The sequence below is a fragment of the Epinephelus lanceolatus genome, chromosome 22 (genome assembly GCF_041903045.1).
Source record: "Epinephelus lanceolatus isolate andai-2023 chromosome 22, ASM4190304v1, whole genome shotgun sequence".
Taxonomy (NCBI): domain Eukaryota; kingdom Metazoa; phylum Chordata; class Actinopteri; order Perciformes; family Serranidae; genus Epinephelus; species Epinephelus lanceolatus.
The window spans coordinates 15,926,713-15,947,733 of record NC_135755.1 but is presented as its reverse complement, the minus strand read 5'-3'; the positions used below and the strand labels follow the sequence as shown (position 1 = coordinate 15,947,733).

Below are 21,021 nucleotides of genomic sequence, written 5' to 3'. Positions count from 1 at the left end.
GTTCGACATCCCATTGTTCCGACCATATTAAACTCATTGTTCCAAAGTCCGTTCTGAAATCATCATGATGCAGTGTGGTTAAGGTCTGGTTAGGTTTAGGCACAAAAACCACTTGGTTAGGGTCAGAAAAAGATCATGGTGTGGGTTAAAATGAAAAAGAAAGTGACAAACTCATAAGCCGTGAGCCTGCTCCGCCTCAAGCAGGTCGCGGCACACCATACGCCCGCCGCGAGCTGTTCAGCACCACGGACAGTCGGACTAATGGGATGTCGAACCAGTGGGCTGTCGAACCAATGACATGGACCCGGGTGAATTAAGGGTTTATTTCAACCAAACCAGAGCTGGTGATTGTTGCAACAGTGGAAAGAGAAATCAAGACTGTTTATGCGAGTTTTATTTTGTTTCCATTGACTTTGAATAAAGCGTGATTTACAGGGATAAAATTACTTTTTATTAAAATGGAGTCTGGTGGGTTTGGCGATAGCAATTTTGGGGTTGTTTCTGGTTAAATAAAAAGGATCTTACTTTTGAACCAAAAGGTCTATCTCTGTAGGGATCCTTTCTATAACTTTGTCAGACACTTATAATATAATAATCTGAGCCTGTCAGTGGCAAAATCAAATACTTTTACTGGACATAAATTGAAGGTGCACATTTGCCCATTACCGTTACATTGCAGTCTGTTTCTCTGCTGCTGTCTGCAGCCCTCACACTCAATACTAGACCACTTTCAAACACTGTTGTCTCAATTGATCACAATTAAACATCAGAAAACAGAGTTCAAGTTGAGAAAAACACCCCCCCCCCCCCCCAATATAAGAATATAAGTTGATAATTAATTCAGAGACTCATGAAATCCCAATGTTTATTTTCAAAGTGTGTATTGAAGTTTTACAGAGACGCTACACAGTAAACCAATGTATTGCATGACAAATGGGTCCAAAGGGACCCAGAATGCTACCACTGTAAACATTAGATAACGTTACATAAGCATTACGCTGCTAAAACTGAAAGACTGAAAGATGAATGCTGGCATTGTCGGAGTATCGTATAAATTTAAGGGTTTGGCTGTCACTTTTTCAAATGTTTCAAAATCAGCTCTTGACATTTACAGAAAGACAAGAAATAATTGGCAGAACAAACATTTTGGGTATTTGTAACACTTGAAACTCTTTGCTTGATAAGAAAATGATAACACTTTACATGTATTTCTTCCATACCTAAACACTTTCAAGTCCCCCCCCCCCCCCAAAATGTGACACATTATTTTGGCATACAATTCTTTAAAATTAAACACTTGCTCCCCTGGTTGAACAGAAATTAGGCAGGCAGACGACATATCACATGTCACACATGCATGCACCCAACATATCCGTCCATCTTGCATAATAGTTTACCTTCACCTAAAGTATTGATGTGTTCTTGTTCCCGTTGAAAGGCAAGATTAAACAAGGCTGACGCATCCCTTTTTTAAACCACTGTGACATCCAGTTCCAACCATGATATAAAATTTTTTCCATATTTTCCAAAACATTCAGTAAAAAGTGCCATGCATAATACGTCTGTCTAAAAGCTAAACAGAATTACTTTTAAAGAAATACAACCCAACACATTCTCTATGATACAACAAACCACCATTGTCTCTGCACTGCAGGGCCCAGTAAAGCGTCATGAGCAGACTCTTGATGCTGAGGTGAAAGCAAAGTTTGGCACAAGATGTAAACACAAAATGCCCGGCAGGCAATGTCGCTACAAAGGCAGAGCAGAGATAAATAATCCTCACATTCATATGTGCTGAATGTGTGGTGTTAAAGAGTAAGCTGAAGAACAAGCTGGCACACTCAGCAGCTCTCCATATCGCTGGCACCGAGATTGTGATAACTGACAGCAGGCTCATCTTCAATTATCTTTGACAAAAAATAAGCTCTGCGAGGAGCGTTTTGAAGATTGTCCTCACATTAACCCTTAGTGGACTGACCACTAGATTGTTTTCACATTAAATGATTTAATCAAAAATCTGTCAAAAAGAGTAGAAATGCAGGAGTATCTCAAACAATCTAGAGCTCATTTTATTAATAAGTAATTGTTGATAGCTAATCCCCCCAAAAAACACAATTAAAACCAAACCACTAATTGACTTAATTTGTTTTAAAAGGGCAAAACTCGCCGACTGATAAAATGGAGCAGACCTAAACATATTGGTTGAGTTTCAGCAAATGTGGACTGCTAAAAACACCTTTTCAAAATGCTAGTTAGCAACTTTTTTTCCTCCATTTCCTTCATTATCTGAGCTTAGCTTAGCTCAGGCTAAATTAGCCCAGCTTGGCTGATGCCAGCCGCCAATATAGACAACCTAACAATACATTTTAGGTGAAAGGAAAATGGTTTTCATATTCAAGTTGAAAAATCCAGCTCAGGAATTCCGCTTAAAATATGCTAAGCTAAATCCTGCTAAAAGCAGCCAACAAATGTGGCGTCAAGACATATCATTTTATGTAGTGTTTATTAGTCAATTATATAAATTAGGCCTGTCACTATAATTACGTTGTCAACTTATCCTACGATATATGGACATTGGACATATCACCTGTGTTTACATGCATGTTTGTTTACATAACATGATGCCAGAATAAACAGCAGGGTTTCGCCTTTTTTTTTGTCTCCTTACTGCCGCATGCTTGAAGAAAAATAAAACACTTAAAAGATGACACAGTGTAGCTTACCACTAGCCTGCAGCTGCACTTTTGGAGAAAAACATGCACAGTCCTGATAGTCGTTTGCTTGGCAACTCATGGCAACATGCTAAAACATTTCGTCGTTTGAGGTTTTACTATTCAACAACTTCATCCTCCATTTCCTGAAATCCAAAAGCAAACCACCTGGCTCGCAGGCCATCCATCCCCGGGAGCAGGCTGCAGCACACTGGCCCAGATTATGGAGATAACTGCGAAGTGCCTGCAGAGCTTCGCTAATCGTTTGTTTTGTTTTTGTTGGCCAAATTTAGTCTAAAACTGAGTAATTCTGGACTACTCCAATAATGGTATTACAATTCTATATATACTTTCTTGTATATATTACCAGGTGTTAATTACTTTTTTACAAAATATGCTAATATTTTACTCATATCCTAAATTCAATGTCTGAATATCATTAAGAATTAAATGTTTGTTTCTTTTTGAAACACCGTACTTGTGTTATTATGCTATTTATATAAGTGGCATGAAATGGTCTCAAATGACAATAATATCGTTTATCGCAATTATTTCTGGGACAAAGTATTATCCAACCAAAGTCGCAAATAGTGACAGGCCTACTATAAATTTATTTGAATATTTAATTTAGAAATTTACTTCTACTTCTTCCACTTTCTCTAAACCTACACTAAGGAGGTAAATTTTAAGAAAACATATGTCTAGATGCCTTTTTTTCCAAACAAACAAGCTACAAATCAATACAAATTTTTTGTCTCCACCAACTGAAATTTAGCCAATATGTTTATGTCCGTCCTCTGCATCCAATAAATGTTCGTACAGCTAAAAACGTTCTCGCTCACAGTCAGTGCTACTGCAGAGTTGACCGCCAGGCTCAAAGACGTGAGCTTCCTTCTGTTGGCAAAACAGGTGGCAAATAAAGGAATTGGCACATTTTTCCAATGTAGGCACTGTAAAGATGAATTTACAGTCTTTAAGCTTCGTAGGGCCTCAGCAGCGAGAGGAAGAACAGGTGGAGGAAAAGGCACTTCTGAAACAACACATACTGGGCCTGGAACTGCAGCAGGATGCAGTGCAACATTTACAGAGGAGTCCACTCATCTCTAGGCAAACATGGTCAGGGTGATCCACTGTGGGACACAGAGAGAGTGTGAATTAGGGGGTGCTAATTATAAATAATGATAGGTATTTCATGCACAGAAATGGTGAGTAAATATCTAACACAAAATGTTTCAGTAGATAAAATCTGTAAAGCAAAGACTGTGTTTGGGTATGTGGCAGTATTTCCGTTCACATGGACATGTGACCATACCTGAGTGAAGTTGAGGGACATTAAACCATCTTTATCTGCGTCCATGGTCTGGAAGGTTTCTGCAGAGACAAAAACAAATATAGTCTCTTAATACATACACCAAGGAGGTTATGTTTTTGCGTAGTTTGTTGTCCGTCAGCAGGACTAACAAACTACTGGCCTGATTTTCATGACACTTTGTGGAAGTGTAACATGGGCCGAAGAAGAACCCAATAAATGTTTGGAGGGGAGGGAATCCAAATCACAGGGCGAAACCATTTCCCTCAGTGGAAACAAAGCTTTTATTTACTTTAATTTCACAGATAAGAAACAATAAATTGTGAAGACAATAAAGCCTCAACAAAAATAGCATTTTAAGTCTTGTGTGTGAGATTTATCCGCTTCATCGTTGCTAGCGTAATTCATACAATGTAAAATGCCATAGGCTTGTGCTAGTAACGTTAGCATGTTATATTTATTTGGAAAACGTCTTTAGTATAAGACAGTTGTTTTGTTGGTAAACCTTGTGAGTTGTAATGGAGCTGAATTTTGTAACGTTACCTTTGTTAAATGTTGCTGTTGTCCCTGGTTTTATATGAGAAGAGGGAAAGATCGCTAGCTGCTAGGCTAATTTATACAATGTAAAATGCCATAGGCTTGTGCTTATAACGTTAGCATGTTATATTTGTTTGGAAAACGTGTTTAGTATAAGACAGTTGTTTTGTTGGTGAACCTTGTGAGTTGTAATGGAGACAAATTTTGTAATGTTACCTTTGTTAAATGTTGCTGTTGTCCCTGGCTTCATATGAGTAGAGGAAAAGTCCACTAGCTGCTAGGCTAATTTATACAATGTAAAATGCCATAGGCTTGTGCTAATAATATTAGCATGTTGTATTTGTGGGGAAAATGTGTCCAGATAAAGACAAGTGTTTGTCTGTGAATGCTGCGAGTTATAGTGAAGCTGATTTGTGTACTTGTGTTTGAAATTATTGCTATTAAGCCATGTTTAATGTGTGTTTAATGTGTGTTTTGTGTGTTTTGTGTGTTTTGAATCAACTGCCTTATTCAGTGATTTGTTTTGGAGAGGAAGAGACCTCTTTGGATAACTTCCTGAACAATGAACACTGAAAGAATTCTAACCGGGAGAAGTTTCAGCTGGTTGCAATCTGCAATCCTCACCACTAGATGCCACTAAATCTCCCTAAATCTTTCATACTGCTCCTCTAATATGCTGTGTTTAGTTGAGTATGAATCCCAGGAACCCACACACATGTATTATATGCTATTTATTTCAATTACAAACTGTATTATTTGATCTGGGTCTGACTGTTTTGTGATAAAGTGAGGTGATAAGCTCCATGTTGCCTTTTTTAACAAAACACCTGACAAGTGGGTGAACTGTTCCTTTAACAATATCAAAGGTAATAATGGGACTCACTGAACATGGTCTCCAGTCGGACCAGACAGGTGACAAAGTTGTCAAAGTCAACAGACATGTCGGCCTCTGTGTAGCGCAGGATGATCAGCTGGAACAGTTGGTTTGTCAGCTTGAAACCTGAAGGAGAAGAAGACAAACAGGAAAGTCAGACCACAAGAACAAAAAGATTTCTAAAACTACAGTCGAACAGGGAACACTCTCTAAATGTATGATGAAAAGAGAAAATGTCTTCTTTCCTTTGCCTTGTTATTGAAACAAAAAGGACATGTACCTGCAGATTCAAGAGCCATTCTCATCTCATAGGAGCTCATGGTGCCCGATTTGTCCAAGTCAAACTGCCTGAATATGGTCTGACATGGTGACAGACAGATGGAGAACGGACAGAAAGAAAAGAAACAGGAAATTAATAACGTAAAGAAACAAGCTTTGAGACAAGCAAACAAGAATCTGAAAAACCAGTCCACTGGCCAGACATCAAAACAAACAACAGGCTGACGCAAGTACCATGAAGCAGAATCAATATTATTTTATCCTGACTTCCCCGTCTGACCCATCAGTGTTTGATCTCACCAGGTATCGTTTAATCTTTTCCCAGAGGACATGGAACTCTGTCAGGCCAAGCTTGCCGCTGCCGTCCGTCTGAGCCACGAAGTCAAGGAACAACAGTGACGTTCATCTGATCAATGAGTGCGACAACAGAATCAAATTTTGATACTACTTTGAGCAGTCAATTTAAAGGGGGAGCTCCACCGATTTTACACATCAAAGTCTGGTCTCTGTTGACTCCTTACTCCAGTTTTGCAGAAATCAGCTCGGCCTTACTATCTGTTGCAGGCCACATTTTGGCCATCACTGTGGCTCAAAATTGACATCCATGAAAAAGTTTTGTCTCACTTTGAACCGGAGCATCTGCAGATTAATTCTATACTTAATGTCTGATGATCCACAGACAAAGTTAGGTTTTTATTTAGTTAGCTGGATATGTACTGTAGAAATTCAATTAGAAGCCTAATCCTAATTAAACACCCACTCCTTTTTACTAGCCTGATGTATAAATAAAGGCCTGTCCCAATTAGAGGCCTGGTCTGGTTGCCAAGCAGTTATAAAAGTGGGCTGTTAGCTACCCACTTGAGCTAATGTTAGCTACTTCGGTCACACATACAAATATAAATGTTTAAACTTGTATCAATATAGAGATGCTACATATTATTAGCAAGGTTAGATTCTAGCATAGAGCTGCAGTGTTAAATCAGTGGAGTACTCTGTTAAGGAATCCAAAGAATCCAACATGCTTGTTCCCCTTATCATATTTATGTTCAGTTAATGTTTAGGAATTGAGACTTCAGTGACATAACAAGGATACGTCCATGAGGCTGATCATACTGCGACAAGCTTCTTTCGAGAAGCCGTCCGTCTTCAGGTCTTTATCTATTAGCATGAGAAAGTAAGACAAAAAGAGAGAAGAAGAAGAAGAAGACATTAAACAGTCTGGAGCGAATTCCGCTAATCCTACACAAATAAGACAAAAAGAAACCATGAAATTCTTAAAGTTCTTTGCAAAAAGTGAAATGCACCCCTAACTGTGCTGCCAGCAGATAGCGTTTCAGTGTGCCTGTACTACACATATCCAAATTACGTCATATGTGTTTGGTACAAAATCAGCCCCTTTCTATATAAATGGAAAAAAAAGTAGATTTCACAAGGATCAGCACTAATAGCCACATACAATTACAGTGAAATCATTACCATCTTCTGACAGGTGGTGGTAACTGAAGTGCATTGATAAGGAGTATCATACCCAGCACTGACTCAAATATACTTCCTCTTTGTCACGTTTAAATTCCTTGCCTAAAGTTTTAAGGAATACATCTGCATCTTGTCAGTCTGGACCTCACAGTTAGCAGGCACAAGTAGTGCGCAATTCACGGTGCTATCACCAGTCATGATCCTTTCTCTTCGTGAATTCGCCTTTTAATATTGAAACAGTTTAAATACTTGTTCCTAATTCCATAACGTTACGAGCAAGCTTGTAATTCCAGAGTGATTTCATCTGTTACTAACGTTTGCTGATGATCCTGTTCAATATGGTTTGCAGCTCTGAGATGCTGATCTCCATGTCCTGAAGGCACAAACAGAGAAGAGCAAATCATTTGACATATCATAACTGATATTTCTCAAAGCTGCTAAACTCCTGCTGAACTTCCCGCTGAGCGCGCTTACCGGCCCGGCCAGCTGTCTGAAGAGATTCTTGAAGCTGGCGTCGATCTGGCTCTCGTCTAGCTCAGTCTGAAACACAAACAGAGACATTTACAGTAAGCATTAGCTCCTTCCTACGCATTGTTGGTGGTGAGGTGTTGTAGTTCAGTTGTATCCTCTCACCTCTGTTGGAAGTTTTGCTTCGACGTTATCATCAAGCTCCCTGACATGGAAAGAAGATACATGTAAAGTTACATGGTTGGTTATTTTAAAACGTATAATTTCTTTTATCATGATGTTCCTCGAGTATTTCTAAGAAATTACTTTTTAAAAACTTGTCTTTTTTTGTTTTGAGAGGTTCTGCATGTAACGTTTTACATGTATTAATTGCTTTTTGTTGCCAACAGGTAAACAGACTTTAATGTAATCTGAGACCTTCCCCAACTTTCTCGGTTGCCCGTAACAACCTGTTGGACTGACTTCTGTAAAAAGGACTGTGGGAAAATTCAAAGGATGTTACGTTATGTGCGTGTCCAAGTGCCTTGAATTTCAGCTCAACGTCAGTGTTAACAGCGTGTAATACTTGCTAATGTAAAGGGGAACCGGACAACTAGACACTGGCGCCCACCACAACAGAGTCCACACAAGCAATGTTTCCATGATGGACATTTTGCAGCAGACCTTGACACTGAGGTTTGTGGTAGTTGAATTTGAGCTGTTACAGCTGCTAATTTAAATCGGAGTCATTCTACGGAGCTGCCGTCTGCTCCCCTACTGACAAAGTAACAACACTGAGCGGTGGGAAGTAAGTACCTTGGGGTGCAATTCGTCAAATTCAGTGCCCCACATCATAAATTCAGTGCCCTGGTGCTAAAGACAGTCCTCACAGAAACATTGACATGTGAAATATGTTGTTATGTTGTAGTTTCAGCTGGCTAATAATAGCTAACGTTGCTTGCTAATGTGGAGTAATCGCTAGCTACCAACTGTACCAAAATACTGTGTTGAGTGGGTAACATCAGCTGACGCATCTAGACTCTCGGAGGTGGTTTGCAAAATGCTAAATCCACTCCAAGGCAACCGAAAACAGATCCTTGCCACATAGCTAAGTCACAGCTAGCTGGTCGGCCAATGAGCTAACGTAGGCATGAGCAAGTACACCATTATCTATATCTGTATCTGTTCAACCAACTGAATTATCTGTATCCGTAAATACACTAGGGATAGTTGAACCAGAAGTGGGTGTGGCTAAACTGAAAATGGGCGGGGCCGGAGTTGCTATATTTATTATCTATCAAAAAACTACTTACAGAACAATCTCAGGATTGAGCTTCAGATCAGTTTTATCAGTACAGCTACTGACACATTCTACCTGATTGATACTCATGCTCATAAAAAGTACATTATCTGTACAGGATACTTGTTTTATCCAAGTACTTGGCTCAGTGCTAGCCTGCAGAGTGTGAGCAAGAGCAACAGGATGCTGACTCCGGTTACATACAGAACCTTTAAATGCAAATTCAGTAACAGTGGTCTTTGACAGGCGGTTTTGATCAACACTCTACTAAGAATAATTCTGAAAATCATCTTGTAGATGTGAAGAATACAGAAGAGCAATAGCTTATTTTCACCAATTTTCTCTCCAAAACATCATATCATGCCCAAAGTATCTTCTGCTCCCGCTCACTCTGAGTCAGCTGGCTTCTCAGAGAAAACTCTGAGGACAAAGTCGGCCTCTTTGTGCGGCTCAAAGGTAGAGGGGACAATGATGTATTCTCCGGCCGGCAGTCGCAACCGCGAGCTGACCTCCCTCAGGTTGATGAAGAGCTCTGAGCGAGCGCTGGAGGCATGGGTGAGGAAAAAGTCACGCTTCAGGTGGACTCCTGACTGGCCTTTAAACTGAGAGGGGAGGAAGTTGGTCAGCGTTCAATATATCCTTTAAAAGGTTTGACATTGTTTTGTTAAAGTTACATTTCTGATCCTCTGCTACATTATGAACCTCTCAGGTCTGCTTTGTGTCCCCAGTATCAAAACTAAACATGAAGAAGCAGCATTTAGTTTTTAAGCACCATATATCTGGGACAAATCCCCAGAAAACTGCAAGTCTGCTGCAACTCTCAGTTCTTTAAAATCAAGACTAAAGACATTTCTGTTTGCCGCTGCCTTTTATTAAAACAAAGAATTATTCATTTCTTTTCTTCTTGTGTTTTATTCCTGTCTTACTGTTTTAGATTGCTTCTATTTTCTTATCTTTGGGCTCTTTAATTACTGTTTTTAATTGTATTTAGACATTTTTATTGAACTTTGTGTGTAAAGCACTTTGAAATGCCCTAATGTTGCTCAAATGTGCCATTTAAAAAAACTTTCCTTGCCTTCTACTTCTAAGTTAAATGTTTTAATCGAGCAATTTAACAACTTTCAGGTTGTTCTTGAATCACAAGAGAGAAGTGGAAAGAAATAAAGCACATACCTCTCTTGGAATCTGAAAAGGAGAGAGAGAGAGAGAGAGAGAGAGAGAGAGAGAGAGAGAAATTGATTATTACAATGAGGGACGTGATCTGGAACAACATAAAGGCAGAGAATAAACTAGAAAATAGAGATTTGTCAGCGATGAGAAATTAAAGACAGTCGCTCAGACAAACTGAGATAAGTATAGCCAGGAATTTAACTAACAAAAGTTGTCATGGGTGCTGCTTTTGTTTCCACTTTTCTTTGCTCCCTTTGGGTAAAAGTTACTGGAACTAAATTTCAGCATTGTCCAAGTGGCAGTGATATAGTATTACTCAGAAATTAACTGGATTGTGAAATGCAGTGAAAACAGAAGGAGGAATCAAGCAGCAAATGAGGTTCTTGGGGTGTGTTCACAGCTGTAGTTTGGTTCATTTGGCTCAGACCACGGAAAACTAGAATCACTGCTTCTCGGGAAGTTGCAGAATTCATACTTCTGCGTGGCTCCATGTCGACAAAGAGCTTACGTTGTGACCTGATGTGAACCTTCCCCAGAAATGCTACTGCATGTCATAGTGACGCAGACCTCCTGTCTATTTCTGTAAGCTGAAACCATTTCCTTCAGTGGAAACAAAGCTTTAATTTACTTTAATTTCACAGATAAGAAACAATAAATTGTGAAGACAATAAAGCCTCCACAAAAATAGCATTTTAAGTCTTGTGTGTGATTTATCCTGGCTTCATATGAGCAGAGGAAATCTCCACTAGTTGCTAGGCTAATTTATACAATATAAAATCCCATAGGTTTGTGCTAATAACGTTAGCATGTTGTATTTGTTTGGAAAACATGTTTAGTATAAGACAGTTGTTTTGTTGGTGAACCTTGTGAGTTGTAATGGAGCTGAATTTTGTAACGTTAACTTTGTTAAATGTTGCTGTTGTCCCTGGCTTCATATGAGTAGAGGAAAAGTCAGCAAGCTGCTAGGCTAATTTATACAATGTAAAATGCCATAGGCTTGTGCTAAAAACGTTAGCATGTTGTATTTGTGGGGAAAATGTGTCCAGATAAAGACAAGTGTTTGTCTGTGAATGCTGCGAGTTATAGTGAAGCTGATTTGTGAACTTGTGTTTGAAATTGTCTCTATTAAGCCATGTTTAATGTGTTTTTAATGTGTGTTTTGAATCAGCTAAACTTAACGGCACTTCACAGAAACCTCCGTCGCCAACTAGTGTTTTGGAGGTGTAACTGCAGAGTGACACAGACGCACCATCGCACCAGTGTAAATGCTCACAATGGCGACAGCGTAGGGTCTGCCGCACAACTACTGTATAAATCCCAAACAGTTTACATCCATGTCACAATTGGGTGGTAGTAGTAGATCCTGGGGCAGCTGTGGGCCGTACCCTGCACAGACAATACCCGTAGTGACGTTAACTCTTGAGAAGACATTCGGTTAATCAGTGATTGTTGGTGAGTCTGAACCCGTTGGAATTTATAGGCTCTGATTATTAATGACATCTGACGGCCTGAAAGGTGACACAAGAAGAGATTTTGATTGATAGGCTTTTAAATCACCGAATGGACCAAACAGCCGAGTTGTGAAAGCATCCTACAAAGTCATGAGAACCCCCAGGTTAAGCTCCTGGTCTAGAACTTTAACAAGCAGCATTTGTTGGACGGCAGCGAACCTCATAGACGGCAAACCCGATGGTCTCCATGTCTTTGCCCTCCCTCCGTTTCTTCCTGCGGTCCTTCTGCATGAGGCCGACCAGGAAGCTGCATTCTGATTTGCCAGGGGTGTCCGGGTGCTGCAGGGCAATCTTGAACTGAGGATTGAGCCAAAAGGTTGCTGGGAAGAAGAGTTGTAAAGGTCAGATTGTTACACTTTCGTGATTCTGTTATCTAGGTCACAGTGAATCGAGGAAACAATCAAATTCCACGCATGTGTTCAATCATGATGGGGCATTCCCAAAATGTGTTTTAAAGCAGGCCATTGTTGAGTTACTTAGTGTTTAAATGGGAGTCACTGGGTCACATTCCTTTGGTAAATTCATCCAAATCCTCCCTCTCTCCTTCTACACCTCCTTGTTTTTTTTTTTTAACATTCTTTATCCCCTAAAAGTAATGTATTAAATGTCTATGGAATACAGTATAACCATTGTGTGATCCTACATCAGTCAGTAGTAGGAGAAACTCTGAGTTAATCTCCAAAATGTACAAAGAAAATAAAACTACACTATGTTCTAGGAAACATCCTCCTTCTCTCCTTGCATTTAAACCTTTCTTAACAGTTTCTTTCTCTCATCTAAGAGCTTCCCTCCTCTTTCCTCCCTCTCATCACTCATACCTGGGTAGTTCCTGCAGCCTCCAGCAGTGCTGCCCCTCCTCCACTCGCCCTGATACAGCGAAGAGCTCCATTTCTTCAGCTGGCTGTTCTGCAGGGCGTCAGCCGTCAGATTGCAGAGCTCCAGACGAGTGAACTCACGCAAGAAGTCGTTGAACGACATCCTGAGAGACATAAATAGATACACTGTTAGGACAGTTATTTTTTTCCAGCACGATGTCCAAGAGTTGAACCTTGTTTCAAACATAAACTGTTTGCTGTAATAAATCAAACAGACATTACAAAGGGAAACAGAAGCATACCAAAAAAGCACAGTACACCCACTGGCCACTTTATTAGGTACACCTTGCTGGTACCAGGTGGGACCCCTTTTGCTGTAAGAGCTGCCTTAATTCTTGGTGTCATAGATTCATCAAGGTGCTGGATACATTCCTCAGAGATTTTGGTCCATATTGACATGATAGCATCACACAGTTGCTGCAGATTTGTCGGCTGCACATCCATGATGTGAATCTCCCGTTCCACCACATCCCAAAGGTGCTCTACTGGATTGAGATCTGGTGACTGTGGAGGCCATTGGAGTACAGTGAACTCATTGTCATGTTCAAGAAACCAGTTTGAGATGATTTGAGCTTTGTGACATGGTGCGTTATCCTGCTGGAAGTAGCCATCAGAAGATGGGTACACTGTGGTCATAAAGGGATGGACACGGTCAGCAACAATACTCAGGTAGGCTGTGGTGTTTAAACCATGCTCAGTTGGTACTAAGGGGCCCAAAGTGTGCCAAGAAAATCTCCCCCACACCATTACACCACCAGCAGCCTGAACCGTTGATACAAGGCAGGATGGATCCATGCTTTCATGTTGTTTACACCAAATTCTGACCCTACCATCTGAATGTGGCAGCAGAAATCCAGACTCATCAGACCAGGCAACGTTTTTCCAATCTTCTATTGTCCAGTTTTGGTGAGCCTGTGTGAACTGTAGCCTCAGTTTCCTGTTGTTAGCTGACAGGAGTGGCACCTGGTGTGGTCTTCTGCTGCTGTAGCCCATCTGCTTCAAGGTTGGACGTGTTGTTGGTTCAGAGATGGGCTTCTGCAGACTTTGGTTGTAACCAGTGGTTATTGGGCATATTTTCTGCACCCAATCAAAGCTTTAGTTGCATTGCCTTCATCTGTGATGTCACATCAGCTGATTTTCCTTCAGTTGCCAAAAATCAGAGATCAGAGATCCCATTAGCATAAGACCACTCACCAGAATTCACCGTCCTCGCTGCGGTTTTGTAGCCGACTTCTGACGGAGCGATCCACACTGTCCCACTCTCTGGAGCTGAGGATGTCAAAGAAAAGAGGTGAATGTACAAAAACACAACTACACCAGCATTTTTTTCTCATCTGTACTGACATCTGACATCAGCGCCAAAAACTGCCAGTGCTAAAACTGTTACACCAACAACTTTGGCACCTACCACAGCTGCACCCACTACTGCTACACCTACAACAGCTGAACCCACTACTACTGCACTCACAACAGTGGCACCTACAACTGCTATGCCCTCCACTGCTGCACCTACAACAGCCACACCCACGACAACAGCGCCAACAACAGCCACTGCCACAACTGCAGCACCAACAACTGCTAAGCTAACAACTGTAGCACTGACAACAGTAGCACCTGAAACTGAAGCACCCGGCCGTCCCGCAAGAGTGCTATCTGGTTGATCCTGCCGGTAGCATATGGTTGTCTCAAAGATTAAGCCATGCAAGTCTAAGTACGCACGGCCGGTACAGTGAAACTGCGAATGGCTCATTAAATCAGTTATGGTTCCAGTGTTCACTCCAACGTTGCTTGAATAACTGTGGCAATTCTAGAGCTAATACATGCCAATGAGCGCTGACTTCCACGTGCATTATTATTATCAGAAAAGATGCTCAACTGGATTGTGACATTATTTCAGCTATGGGGGAGAATGTCTGGTATTTTTTTATTTCATAACTACGGTGATATGACTTTATGTAATCAGACCCATTTCTCAACTCTGTCTGACTCTTCTTCCCAGTGCGACCAGAGTGTGTTTGGTAATTAAATTTAAGGGCAATAAACGCCTGTAAAAACCTTTTGTCAATTTGTGTACAAGATTCAGTACGATGGTATGATTTAAAAATGACCAACAAAACAGAAACAGCATTTAAACCCTGTACAGTATCTGTTTGTCTCATTCACTTTTGTGAAATTGGTAAACATGTGTTGCCATTTAACACCGCAGTTTTAGTGTAGAAAGAGTAAAGTAAAATCTTACTTGTCGCTCCAGGGTCCAGTCCACTCCACTTCCCCCCAGGGGTTCCTGATGCGAACCAGTTTGGTCGGATTTCCTCTGTACACCACCTGAGGGCGAAGAAACAGTCACACTTATTTACTGTTTACATCATGTGGTGTTTGTGTGTTGCACAAATGTCTGACAGTCGTGTGTATTTACTGTCTGAAACTGTTACAGTACAACACACAATAATAAATACAGAAATCAGCCCGAATCAGCTTAAATCAAATCAACATCCGTTAAAAAAAACAAAATAACAGATGCAGAAATCATGACCTGGTTACTCAAAATAATCCACAGACCTTGTTGTGAGCAGTTTCATGTGGGAACTATTTTCTTTCTACCCAACTACACCTGCCAACTGTATCACTGCACAGAAGGAAGAGTGCATCTACTGCTAGCTCAGCTAGCACCACTGAGCTAGCTAATGTTACAGCTCAGCTGATGAGGACGCCATTATGTTCACATCTCGCGCTGTCATGAGATGCACGTTTCCCTCTGTGTGGTGATACAGTTGGCAAATTGTGATTAGGGTCCGAAACAATTTACCACTTGAGAATTAACCAGTAATTTTGTGTTTTCTAAGATTTCACACTGCATTTCTAAAATTGTTGGATCTGTTTTGAGCGCCACAAAATAACTGTACTGCCATTTTCAGCCAGGAGATTTGCTTTGTCGCCACTCACCTCATCCACACCAGTCACAGAGTAGGCGTGTCCCTTCACCAGCTTCTTGAACGTGACGGCCTCCATGTCCATTGAGTTGGTGATCTGAGGACGAGAACAGAGGTCACTTACGTCTACAACGAGATTGACAAAGTCAGGAGGATGACAGTAACGGCACACTGTTGCTCAACATGTGACAGGGTCTGTGATATCTACAGTCATTCATAATGTCAGCAGACTTTACAGAGCGAGGAATCCATTAACGTGGTGACGATTACTGGCTGTTTGAACTAATTCAAACACAGTGACACTATAGAGTTTACGTGTGTGTCACCCTATGTAAGCAGCAAATGCAGTGACATTCAAAGACTGCTGAGAAATCTTCACAATTAAACTGAATTCCACATATATTAAAAGAATACTTCACCTGCAAAATGACTTTGTATAACAATTACTCACCACTTTGTTTTTCCCGCATGCCTCCACAGTGAACAAAGAATCCAAAAAATCCAGGTGTATGCTCAGTACTTCTCAAATGTGCACTTTTGCTAAAACAATACCGTATAAAACACTTGTAAACAGATGTTTTACTTTAGTTTTGCTGTTGTGACATGTGGACTGGCCGCCTTTTTTTTTGGATTCTTCGTTCGCTGTGAAGCCATAAGAGAAAAACAAAGTTTTCTACATAAATTAAACGTAACACAGGGTGAGTGATGGTTATACAAATGATAATTTGGGGGGTGAAATGTTCCTTTAACGTACAAAATTGGAGACATGACTTGTGTGCATGCCATACTCTTTCTTAATTTTTACAACACTGAAGGGACAGTTCAGTTTTTCAGTTTTTCAAAGTGGGGTTGTATGAGGTACTTTTCTGTAGTCAGTGTATTACCTACAGTAGATTTAGGTCGGAAGATAAAAAACAAAATATACATAGTGTCCATTTTAACTGATATTGATTTTTTTGTGTGTTAAAAATATATTTTACTGTTGCCCCATCTACAGCAGTGCATTGCTTAGTTTCCATGTCGGTACGCCTGTCTGCTTCTCCAAACTGGGGGCATGCCTGCTGTTCTTACTGACAGTGATACAGCGACTATAGATAAGTACCCTATAAAACCGTACTTAAAAAAATCCAAACTATCCCTTTATAACTGTAATAATGTAAACTGTAAATGCAAAGGTTACAGTGTTTGTTATTGGAGATGTTCTACCTCCTCATTGACCTCCCTTTGTTGCTGTTTTTTTCCATCTTTGTCTTCATGTTTTCCTACCACGAGTCACATTTGCAGTTCGTCCTAACCAAACTGATCAGCACTTATTACAGAGCACGACCTTCACCAAGACAGACGGGAGAGTTCAATCCCCTCTGTCTGCAAACACCCACTGTCCTTGAGAATTACAGTGAATCCATGCCAGCTCCAACCCTTTCACCACGAGCTCTCAATCTCCACTGCCCTCTTCTGGTCCCAGATCAAATTTCCCACATTTTTCTGCCATTACAGCACCCACTCACTCAAACTGCCCTATTTACAGTCTCCTCAGTTCACCCCCCACTCAGTCAGACAACAACTCTCTTTTCTAGCAAATACATAATAGTACATTGAACATAAATAACAGTACACTCTGTGCTGTTGGTGTATTTGAATGCATCTGGTTTCCCTGATCCCCACCCCCCTGTGAAAATCCTCCCAACTTCTGGAATCCCAGGTCGGCATGTACAGCCCTTTGACCTTTAACCTGCCCCTACAGGGGTCAAACTAAAGTATATCTCAGTGAGCCAAACTTTACAAACACCTGTTGGATTTGTAAGAGGTGTTAAAGCACTGCAATCTACTGTTTTCATTATTAACGTTAGTATTTTCTCCATTTCTCCTTTTGTTTATAAAACGCTTACCAACTAATTGTCCCAGAGACAATTTACAATGGTATAAGGCAGAGCAAAGCAAAGCAAATCTTAACATTTGGGAGGCCAGAAAATTAAATAAAAAAAAAAACCACTTATTTTACGTTACATTTGTAATTTAATGGATTGATTGTTCAGCTAATAATTCAGCAATGTGTTGCTTTACTACAGTGTAAACCAAACCATTGTGCAACACTGCGGGTAACAAGTGGTTAGGTTTAGGCACGAAAACCACTTGGTTATGGTTAAGAAAAGATCATATTTTTGCTTAAAATACCTGCCCTTCGTGGCACTATCCCCGCAGGAAAAACAGGTACAGGTTACGAAAAAATACCCACATTTTAGGGCTGAAAAGACAGCAGTTAATCTCTTAAAAGCACCCACATTTGGGTGCTGAAAAGCCACTAGAAAAACACCTGTGGGTCGGTGAAAAAAACCCACATTTGGATCCCAAAAAGCAACTGAATTAACAGCCAACGGTCACTAAACAACATCCACATCCGGAGCCTTGAAAACCGCTAGAAAAACAGCCACAGGTTGCTAAAAAACAGCCACATTTGCGAGCTGAAAAGTGGCTGGATAAACAACCATGGGTCACAAATAACTACCCTTCAGGGGGCTGAAAAGCTGCAGGCAAAACAGCCACAGGTGGCTAAAAAAAATCTACGTTTGGTGCTTTAAAGGCCGCTAGAAAATAGCCACAGGTCACTATGTAACAACCATGTTTTGGGTCTGAAGCACCACTGGAAAAGCAGCCACAGGTTGCTAAAAAAATTCCAAAGTTTGAGGGCCAAAGAGCCATGACAAAAACAGCCACGGGTCGATTAAAAACATAGCAGGTGTCTTTCCCAGCTGGAGGTACTGAAAACTGAAGTGATGGCCTGTTTTTTCTTTCTTTTCTTTACTTTGTTTTTTTTTTTGTTAAAATGTAGATAAATGCTTATTTGTCTTTTCCCCAAAGGTAAGATGAGAGGGAAGATGCCAAACATTAGCTTAGCTTAGCATAAAGACGGGAAACAGAGGGGAACAGCTAGCCTGGCTCTATCCAAAATTTTCCTACCAGCACTGCTAAAACTAAAACAAAGGATGCGTAAGTGATGCAGTACTGACGTCAATGGAGCAGCCCAGCAGTGATCCTCTGTCTACGGCCCTGCTGATGATGCTGAAGAGGTCGGCGGGTGCTTTCCTCAGCTCGTACATCTCCGTCACGCCGCCTGTAAAGTCCTCAAAGCCCTCGGACGTGCTGCCCCCTGACAGGGCCTCATAACAGCCGTTCAACCTGGGACACAGGAGGAGATTAATGAGGATTTAAAAACAGTCAAAGAGTGTGTTAGGTATGAGAGCAGGCCTTAGATGGAGTCCAAAGACTTGAGTTGTTGTTAGAGGGGAAAAGTTCAAAGTATGTTCTCTGTCACATCCTCAACAGAGCAAATCTAACAATGCATAAATCTCATTTTACGTCATGCACTTCCCGTTTCTTCTCTGCTCTACAACCAGGAGGCCCACTTAACTTGGCACGCACAAACAATGCTCTGCTTCACTTTTACAGCTAAGCAAATTTACAACAGAGACTGCAGCTGTCCAGTGGAGCAGCTGTGGTCTCAAGTTGCTCAATACGTCCGTAAGGGCTTCAAGTATTTGTCAATCATGCTTTTTAACACAGATTTTCTGCATCTAGAAACTCTGGTCATAGGCGTCTTTGTATAAAGTGGAGCCACCAGCTACAGGCTTCAGTAGTTGAGACTGGGACTGGAACTTGAGCAGACCCCTATTCATGTGTATTTATCATCCATTCTGAACAGCTAAAGCTGCAGCAGCAACAACATCATGCATTTTGATGATGATGTGACATTAATACATTATTAGCCTCGACTGAGAGTTCATTAAGAGTTCATTATGATCTGTCAGTCTCACTTAGCGTAGGCCTTTTCCAGCAGAGCGCTCCAGAACTCAGTTCCCTCTGCTGAGTGGACGAACAGCAGCTTTCCATCCTTCACTGGCAGCCGGTCATCGATCACGACCTCCACCCACTCGCCAAACTGCCAGAACTGCAGACAGACAGAGGGAAACATCAATATTACAACTCACTGACCTAACAGGCGAAATTTATTAAGATACACAAACTATGAATAAGACATACAGAATGTGAAGACAGTTAAAGGGACAGTCCACCCCTAAAATAAAAATACAATTTCTTCCTCTTACCTGTAGTGCTATTTTGGTGTGAGTTACAGAGTGTTGGAGATATCAGTCGTAGAGATGTCTGCCTTCTCTCCAGTATAATGGAACTAGACGGCACTCAGCTTGTGGTGCTCAAAGTGCCAAAAACATACGTTTGAAAAACACAACATCAATGTCTCTTTCCAGAAATCATGACCTGGTTACTCAAGATAATCCACAGACCTTGTTGTGAGCAGTTTCATGTGGGAACTATTTTCTTTCTACCGAACTGCATCTGCAAACTATCACTGTGCAGAAGGAAGAGTGCATCTACTCACTGACGAGAGGCTTGTGCTTGTGACAGCATGAGATGTAAACTCAATGGAGTCCTGCTCAGCTGAGCTGTAACGTTAGCTAGCTCAGTGGTGCTAGGTGAGTAGATGCACACTTCCTTCTGCATAGTAGTATGGTTGGTGGGTGTATTTAGGTAGAAAAAAAATGGTTCCTACATGAAACTGCTCACAACAATGTCTGTGGATTATCTTCAGTAAGCGGGTCATGATTTCTGTAAAGACACATTGCTGTTGAGTTTTTCAAATGTATTTATTGGCCCTTTGAGTGCCATATTGTTCTATTATATCGGAGAGAGGGCGGACATCTCCACGGTCAATATCTCCAACACTCTGCAACTCACACCAAAACAATCTAGACTGATAAACAGCACTGCAGGAAAGTGGAAAAATATCTTTGATCTGGAGTGAACCAGTGAACCATCCCTTTAAAGGACAGAGCAGAACGGAAGCAGGTCATTCATCAGACACTCAGGATTAAATTACAAGAGATAAACTGAGTTTTATTTGATATAAAGTGTGCATAAAAGTAGCAGAAGTATAAAATGTATAAAGTAACAGAATATGGAAATACTCAGGAATATATATTCGTTGGAAAAATGTACCTGTACACAGAGTATCTGTTCTGTCTTACTTATTTAAAACTGTTTTTTTTCTCATAATAGCACTTGAGTAAATGTACTTTCTTACTTTCCACTACTGATCAAAGATCAGTCAGCCCTGTCTTATGTCTGGTGCTGCCAAATTTATCACGCTGCTGGCTGGATTTACTGACACTTCTCTCAGCTCAAATTTTCATTGGTTTGAAATGTAGGGCACAGCAACAAAAGACAAAGAAGAATCAGCAGCTTATCACATTTTACCACACAGAAAGAGACAAACACGTGACGCCGAGGAGACATCTGAGGAAAGCTGTAATCCTCAGCCTGTTTCTGCGTTTCAACCCTGAAATAAATACAGTGGCTAAATGGGAATCATTAAACTCACACACCCTCGCTGATGATTTAAATATCTCCAAACCAGTCCTGCAAGCAAATTATTGGTTTACAAGCCAAAGTAGCTGTGATTTGCCGCACCTTGTTTCAACTAAAACAAGTCAACTATTATCCAATATGTCAAGTCAGTTGCATAATAAATGAGAGAACCTAAAACATGTATGTGAGGGTTTCGAAATTTCTTTAAAATCTCTCTGAA

At 40.8% G+C, this 21,021-nt stretch overlaps 1 protein-coding gene across 1 annotated transcript in view; it reads right to left on the bottom strand.

Annotated features, from left to right (window-relative positions):
* Positions 1–851: 851 nt before the first annotated feature.
* capn1 (calpain 1) overlaps positions 852–21,021 on the bottom strand; it is a 44,879-nt gene continuing 24,709 nt past the window's right edge. Inside the window, exons 5-22 of the mRNA XM_033610263.2 lie at positions 19,232–19,365; positions 18,428–18,596; positions 15,433–15,516; positions 14,729–14,814; positions 13,684–13,758; positions 12,433–12,593; positions 11,774–11,934; positions 10,107–10,118; positions 9,324–9,535; positions 7,820–7,859; positions 7,661–7,726; positions 7,502–7,559; positions 6,804–6,868; positions 6,011–6,079; positions 5,712–5,790; positions 5,441–5,557; positions 4,024–4,082; positions 852–3,841 (exon numbers count right to left, since the gene is read on the bottom strand). Of these exons, the coding sequence (XP_033466154.2) occupies positions 3,815–3,841; positions 4,024–4,082; positions 5,441–5,557; positions 5,712–5,790; positions 6,011–6,079; positions 6,804–6,868; positions 7,502–7,559; positions 7,661–7,726; positions 7,820–7,859; positions 9,324–9,535; positions 10,107–10,118; positions 11,774–11,934; positions 12,433–12,593; positions 13,684–13,758; positions 14,729–14,814; positions 15,433–15,516; positions 18,428–18,596; positions 19,232–19,365 (1,674 nt within the window). The 3' untranslated portion in view covers positions 852–3,814. The remainder of the gene's footprint in view (positions 3,842–4,023; positions 4,083–5,440; positions 5,558–5,711; positions 5,791–6,010; positions 6,080–6,803; positions 6,869–7,501; positions 7,560–7,660; positions 7,727–7,819; positions 7,860–9,323; positions 9,536–10,106; positions 10,119–11,773; positions 11,935–12,432; positions 12,594–13,683; positions 13,759–14,728; positions 14,815–15,432; positions 15,517–18,427; positions 18,597–19,231; positions 19,366–21,021) is intronic.